The sequence below is a fragment of the Corvus hawaiiensis genome, chromosome 23 (assembly GCF_020740725.1).
Source record: "Corvus hawaiiensis isolate bCorHaw1 chromosome 23, bCorHaw1.pri.cur, whole genome shotgun sequence".
Classification (NCBI taxonomy): domain Eukaryota; kingdom Metazoa; phylum Chordata; class Aves; order Passeriformes; family Corvidae; genus Corvus; species Corvus hawaiiensis.
In genome coordinates, this window is record NC_063235.1 from 7,242,170 (window position 1) to 7,249,616 (window position 7,447).

At 48.3% G+C, this 7,447-nt stretch overlaps 1 protein-coding gene across 8 annotated transcripts in view; it reads left to right on the forward strand.

The window, feature by feature from the left end:
- Positions 1-4,154, forward strand: part of RPS6KA1 (ribosomal protein S6 kinase A1) — a 35,295-nt gene extending 31,141 nt beyond the window's left edge. For 4 of the 8 annotated variants that reach the window (XM_048327051.1, XM_048327052.1, XM_048327057.1 and 1 more), the window contains 6 exons: positions 21-182; positions 489-565; positions 679-796; positions 1,176-1,313; positions 1,579-1,697; positions 3,358-4,154. In XM_048327051.1, coding sequence (XP_048183008.1) covers positions 21-182; positions 489-565; positions 679-796; positions 1,176-1,313; positions 1,579-1,697; positions 3,358-3,379 — 636 coding nt within the window. In that variant the 3' untranslated portion in view covers positions 3,380-4,154. Of the gene's footprint in view, positions 1-20; positions 183-488; positions 566-678; positions 797-1,175; positions 1,314-1,578 lie in introns of all 8 variants that reach the window. The other 4 variants (XM_048327055.1, XM_048327054.1, XM_048327058.1 and 1 more) reach the window with 2 other exon arrangements.
- The last annotated feature ends 3,293 nt before the right edge of the window (positions 4,155-7,447 follow it).

Here is a 7,447-nt window from a genome sequence, read left to right on the forward strand (position 1 = left end):
GTCCTTTCTTGGCTCCACAGGTGGTTCACAGGGACCTGAAGCCCAGCAATATCCTCTATGTGGATAAATCAGGGAACCCTGAGAGCATCCGAATTTGTGACTTCGGCTTTGCCAAGCAGCTCAGGGCTGAGAACGGGCTCCTCATGACCCCCTGTTACACAGCAAACTTCGTGGCACCCGAGGTGAGCACCTTACTGACCTGAGACCCTTCAGCAGCCCCCTTGTCCTTCCCCTAACCTGTGCTCCCACTTGGCACAGTGAGTCTGCCCTGTTCCCATCTCCAGCCCGCCCTGGAAGAGGCAATTACAGAAATACCACTTGTAGTAATGAATCTATTTTGAATCCTGATCTTTTAGTCCCAGACTTTGCTGTTCTGTCGAGTTCTGGAAGCTTTGCATATGGACTGCACCCAGGTCAAGCCCCTCTTCTGAAATGGGCTCAATGACAGGAATCAAACACGCTTTTTTCCCTTTGCTTGTTGTGTTCAGGTCTTGAAACGCCAAGGCTACGACGAGGGCTGTGACATCTGGAGCCTGGGGGTCCTGCTGTACACGATGCTGGCAGGGTAAGGCAGTGGTGGGGCTGTGATCCCCCTGTCCCCGGTGTGCTCTGTGGGGACAGCTGCACCTCTCCTCCTGCCTGGGTCAGTAAATCCAGGGCTCTCTCCTCTCTCCCCAGCTGCACTCCCTTTGCAAATGGTCCCAGTGACACTCCAGAAGAGATCCTGACCCGGATAGGAGGGGGGAAGTTCTCCATCAGTGGAGGCAATTGGGACACTATTTCTGACATGGCCAAGGTAGGGTTCGATATTTGTGTTACTCAGGGGTTGGGGTTGCTGTGAGGAAAATTTAAAGCAGGTTGGGGAGGGAGCACACAAGAGAGAGAAGAAAACCTGCAGCTTCTACCCCCACATGTCCCTCACAGCAGCTTTGTTTTAGCTCTGGCTGTGGATATTTGCATGGAAAACCAACCTCGTGCTTGACCCTTGTGGGGTTTGCTCTGTGTTATACCCCCTAGGCTTGCCAAAAACATGTTTCATACAAAAAGACATTAATGTCTGGGGACTTTAAACTTGGCCTCTGCATTTAAATCCTAATCTGGGGGTGGACAGGTGGGTTTATTGCATTTAAAGTATGAAATCTTCTAAAGTCTGACTTTCCAAACAATGCCTGTAGGATCTGGTATCAAAGATGCTCCATGTAGATCCTCACCAGCGTCTCACAGCCAAGCAGGTCCTGCAGCATCCGTGGATAACCCAGAAGGACAGTTTACCCCAGAGCCAGCTCAATCACCAGGACATTCAGCTTGTAAAGGTACAAAACCTGGAGTGGGAAAGCAGGATGGAAATTTGGAGAGGTGTGGGCCAGGGCAGGCAGTACAGACAAGCTGGAGTTTTTGGGAGAAAAGAAAGGAGAGATTCTTTAACAGCATGTCAGTGCAGGAGGGAGACTCAGAGAAATAAGAAAGATGCTCCTGGCTTTGTTTGTGAGTCTGGCTGCTCTAGTCCCCTGTCTTGTAAAGCCACGAGTCTGAAGTAGCTCTCATACACCTGAGTGACTCCTCTGTGCCTCTCTCCAGGGTGCCATGGCTGCCACGTACTCGGCACTGAACAGCTCCAAGCCAAGCCCTCAGCTGAAGCCCATTGAATCCTCCATCCTGGCACAGAGGCGCGTGAAGAAGCTCCCCTCCACCACCCTGTGAGGCCCCACGGTGCAGGAACACCCCAGATTTTGCACACCTATGGAAGAGGGGGACAGGGGACGGGCAGGGTCTGCACAAGGGCTCCCTTGGGGGCTTGCTCTTAAAAGGCCAAGTGCCTTCCTGCTCCTGAAAGACTGGCTCCTCCTCGTGTGGACTGATCTTTGCTGAGAGAACTTCACTGTAAAACTTTTTTGAAGTGTAAATTGTTGATTTTTAAAGACATCCATCTGTGTATATGAGAACTAGAATGTATAACTGATGTCAAGTGGCACTAAAAAGCAGCTCTGATTCACCCTTCCCTGTGTAGGGCCAGGTATTTGTTGTCGCTACAGCATTCCTTGGCACTGATCCTCTCCAACTCCACTGCATCTGGAAGACTGTGTCACACTTGGGGTTTAGGCTTTGGGGCTTTTCCTCCCTTGAACCTTTGGATGTGTTTCCCAAAGCCAGCCCTGCAGGCTCCCAGCCAGCAGCACTCGTGTCCATGAAGGACATCCCTCCCCTCCATGTCCTGTGTGTTTGTTCCATGTCAGGTGGATTTTGCAGCCTCCATTTCTCCCTCTCTCCCGTGTTCCTCCAGCCCAGTCAGCAGCTCAGATCTCTGAACAAAATAAACCACGGTTTTTCCAAGCCCTCCCGTAGATGCTCGGCAGGCCAGGACACCTCCTGGGTTTGGCTCATTCCTTCCCTCTGCCCTACCACCTCCATGTTCTCCCATCACTGGGGAGTTTGTCGCCTGTGCAGGGGGGGATGACAACAGAACCTCCTCCTTGGAAAGCCAAGGCTTTGGGCTGGCTCTGGCTGCTGCTTTTACCATGTGGGGTTTTCCTTCCCCTCAGCAGGAACCTCTGAACCAAACCACCCTTTATTTTTTTAATTTAACTTTGTTCTACAGCCGGTAACTCAGGGTTTCTTTCTGACTCATACAATAAACATGTCATTCAGGTGACGTCCTGTTACTGACTGTCCGTGAGCTGCTGAGCCAGCGACCCCGGGCGTTCCCCGGTCACTTCCCGGTCTTTCCCCGGTTGTTCCTCCCTGCTATGCAGGGGCAGTGCTCCTCGTCTGCCTTCTGGAAAAGCTGCAAAGCTTTTTACCAGGCCCTGAAAGCCAGCAGTGCTGCTTAGGGCTGCCTCTCATGCCACCTTCTCTCAGGTGCAACCCCTCACTCCGCAGTGGGAGGTGAACCAGTCCTGGAATGAGGCAGGAACCAACAGGAATGGTGGCAGCATCCGGAGGGGAATTTCTTACTCTCAGGACATTTCTGTGCTTACAGAAACCACCACTTGGAGACAAACTGTGCCAGAAATAAATGGCCACCCCATTTTGACCTGCAGGGAATTGCTGGAGCTCCATGGTGGAAGTTTCTGGGAGCAGCAGGATTGCTACTAGGGCTGCAAACAGAGCTCAAGGATGTGACTGGAACCAGCAAAAGTTCTCATGTGAATTTCTGCTACTTTTAGCTGATTATGCCACAAGAGAGGAAACTTTCTTTTTGTTCAATCCCAGTAGGCTCTAAAATGGACAATTCCATAAAAAGAATTATCTGAGATACACAGTGCTCTTCTCCTCTACCCTCATTCAAGCAGGTCCGGTGAGCAGCCAGTGAGAAGCTGAAATAGTCACATTTTTTTTCTTTCTTTATTCCAAGTGCAGCCTGAGTGTCCAGTGCTTCTGAGAGGAGGAGGCCAGCACCAGTCCACAGTGGATCTTCTTACTGGCATTGCCACCAACCCCAGCAGAGAGGGATTTAATGTTTTGCTGAGATTTGAGGAGGGGGACACTCCACCATCCGAAATGCCTTCCTTAAAAATATTTGTGGCATGATATTCCCTACAACTCCACACTGACTCTTGTACCAGTGCTGTGCAAATTTTAGGTACCTGCAACCAATACAATAATTACAAACATTTTTCTGTAGCTGTCCCTTTGGTACTTCTGGGTGTTGCAAGAACCTCTTCAGATTTTCAGAATATTTCCTACATTGTGTTTTGAGGGAGGGTCTGGAGTGGTGGATGGGGTTGGATGTCAACCCTCCCTGTGATGTGCTGGTGTGAGGCCCGCTGGGGACAACTCAGAGGTGTGGGGGACAACCAGGTGCAGATCAGTGTGGGTGCAGGGAGAGCAGCCCTTGGCTGCTGCAGGTTCTGCCTGGCCATGAGACAATACCTGGGGTGTCAGACCCCAAAACCAGGAGCATCAAACCCCTCCTGGGGTCTCCAATCAGAAGAACTTTGTGTTCGGTGCAGCTGTAGCTTCTGAAACCCCCATCCCCTTGGAGAGCAGAGGGAACAAGGAGGGCTACACCTTCCTCTCCAGGGGGCTTTTAACCACATTGTTCTGAGTGATCAATAAGTAAAAATAAGTCTTGCTTTTTAGTTCCAGATCAACCAAGTGCTGTTACTTTTTTAATTCCAGTGCTCAATAAAAATGGACTTGTTGAACTTTCTGTATATGAGAGCTATAAGTGTTCGTGATGGGTTGGGCTCTCTCCTTCCTTTTCTGGTTTTGTCCTGACCTTTGCCAAAATACTGTTGTCACATTAACTGAAATTGCATTATTTGAGGTGAAAGCTGGATATCTAATGCCTGTTGGGGGGTGAGAGACCAAGTGATTTGCTCTCACGAGGGTTTGGGGTCATTCAGCTTTAACTTGGGACGAAGAGGATACAGAGGATATCACAAATTATCTTGGTTTTAAAAGGGGCAAAAATGGATTTAACTTCCATACATAAGGACATCTTTACAAGGAAAGCTACTTCTGTTAGTTCAGGTGTTTAATAGTGGATTTGACCTTTAAGCTTTTGTCCTGTAGGTCTGAATGAAAGCTCAAGGGAGCAGAAAGCTCAAGGGAGCAGAAATCCCAGAATCCAGCCTCAGAGTGCTGAGTCTACCTGGAAATAACCTGTGCAGAAAGAGCATATTGATCTAAAGTCAAGGAGTCCGAAAATAATATTGAACAGCTCTATATAATGCTGTTTCTGTATAATAAAGGTTAAACTTTCCTATTTGGGGGCATAAGTCAGCCATTTTTCTGTTGTAAGGGGCTGACCCAGCTGAGAGGTTTCCCTTCTTCCCACTGTGTAGCTGTGCCTTCCCCTTACCGACCTCTGTCAAATTTGCCAGAGCATCAATAAATGTCTTTTGGCCTGAGAAATATTCCCATCAAGGTTCAGTTTAAAACCGAAGGCCAGCAGCTTTCCCAGCAATCATTTTCTCTTTCTTTTTCATAGTGAAACTTCACTGAGAAACCGCTCGGTGGTTTTAACTTTTTAAACTTTCATGCAAATCCCTTTCCGAGTTCCCACCTCTGAGTTAGTCCATGTAATTATTTTTTCTGCATCTCTAGGCATTGGTGGATGGTGAACTGTGCAGCTGGAAGCCTCCTGGGTGCCATCACCTCCTCGTGGTGGCCACGGCCTCTTCCCAAGGCTGCGGGAGGCTTCGGAAGTACTCGGTGACTGTGAGTGAGTTCCACGGGATGTGGGGTGGATGCTGCGCTTTCATGGAATATTCAACAATTTAATCCCTCTTTTAAGGCAAAGAAAACATTTAAAATATTTCAAGGTCTTCTTTTGGCAGTACATGGGGGCTCTGAATAAAACCTTCACTCACGCCGGGGAAGCCGCAGGTCCGCTGCCACTCCATTCCTTGCCTCTGGTTATTAAAACATCAAGCTGTCTTAGTGCCTCAGCTCAGCCGAGGCGCTGCCTCCCTCCCTTTGTGTGCCACTGAACACCTGCCATTAATACTAATTCGACTCCGGAGGGAAACTCCCTTTCAGATATGCTTGTCTGAAAATAAATTGACATGTAAAAGGTCTCTTTTGTCGCGAAGTGCAGGGAAAGTGCCAGGGTGAAGAGCCGATCGCTCACAAAAGGAGCCACTGACTCTTTAAATGATGTGTGGAGGGGGTGAGAAATGTGAGAGGTGGGGGCTGATGTTGTAACTGGGCTGATTGGATCAGACTGGAGAAGGATCCCAGAGCTGCCCCTCTGGTGTTAGAGTTTGAGAGTTTGGGTGGTTTTTGTCAAACCCCTCCCTTGTCTGTGGTGGTGGGGGGGCGGGGGGGTGGTGCCGTGAATGGCCTTTGGAGACGCCTTTGGAGAATAGTCTTTTTGTTTTAGAAAAAATTGTTGTTATTACAAGTATCTGCAACCAAAACTAAGAGCAGTAGTGGTGAGCCCTTCAATTCAGATGTGTAATGAACTCTAGGGCTCTGTTGTTTTTCCTCGGACAAAGGTTTGTATCTCTTTCAATTAGGAAGCAGCAGAAGAATCCTTGGTTAGACTGTTTATTCTGTCCTACAGGCAGCAGTGTGAGCCAGCAGAAGGTCAATATTTTTATTTTTAATCGAAAGAATGATTTGCTTTGAGTTCCTCATACCCCGGGGAGACCATGGCTCTCTCCTATGAAAACGTTTTTAAGTCGGTTCTTTGGGCCAAGCTTTGGAGAGATTGACACTGCTTGAAATTTGTGTTGGTGCTGAAACGACACAGCCCCGTGGCTGCGGATGAAAATTGAAGTGTTGTGGTGTGGACCTGACATTCAGCTGCTGCTCACTGAGTTTCTGCTTCCTCTAGCGAAGAAATAATTCACTTCATAATGAAGATCAAGTCAAAATATGTTCAGGGCTTGAAATAAGAAAAAAAAGGAATTGTGGCAATTACAGAAACGTTCCAGATTCGCTGGTGTCGCGCCTAGTTTATCAAACAAGCTCTCGGCGCTGCTGAGCTCCAATGCCATCTTCCTTTTAAACAGCAGATGGTGTTAGAAACCTGTAACAGGTGGAAGCTCTCCAGTTTTATGGGAGAGATCAGAAGTAGCAGCAGTTTTTGTTTCCCAAGGGGTAGTTCCTTCCCGAGCTGAACAGCAAGCTGGCCCTTTGCTTGGAGTTATTACAGAGGAGAAAACTTCTGAATCATACATATTCATATGTATGAAAGTGATCCTGATTTCACTTATTCTGGTTGTAATAAAAGGAACCTGGTGACGGCCTCCATAACCCTCTGCTAGCAGCTCTAAAAGAGAGATGTAGTGGGGGAAATGGGCTCCATTTGCTGGTGTGCCTTAAAATCCGGCTCCAATCTGCTGACTGGATCTGATCTATTGGTTCCTTGTCTATAACAGCACTTCGCATGCTTAAAGTGTTTTATAAACATTTAATTACCGCAGCTTTTGACTCAAAGCCAGGAATCTCTCATTCATCTGCTGCTTGTGAGGGTTGTGAAAATGATATTCAAATCATAGAATTACAGGAAGGGCTGAGTTCAAACCCCAGCTAAAGCACCGAGGGTTAAACCCCTGCATTGCTGGGATCCGTGAGCGCCGCTCGTCCGCAGGGCCACGTTTCCAAAGGGAGCGACTCCAGCAGGGGAAATGGAAACGTGGCTTGGAATGCGGAGAGATCTGAGGGTCTGTCAGTACCCCAGGACACAGAGCTGCATTTTAATCATGTTAGGGAAACGAGATGCTAAATTCTGTCAGCTGGTGCGGTAGGAACTTCTGAGGCAGGCGGGGAGTGTGGCTCTGTCTAGACCAGAGCCGTGTTTGATCCCCCAGCCCTGGCATATTTGTTAAAAGTCGCTTTTTTCCCACCCACCAAACCACTTGGAATTTTTACATGTCTGCTCCACCCCAACTTCCAGCTCTATTTCTAAAAAGGGGAAGCCCCCAGGAGTCATGGGGGTTGTGACACCAAGTGGAAGCAGCAACTAAAGATAAAAATCTTGTATAGGATTAATAAT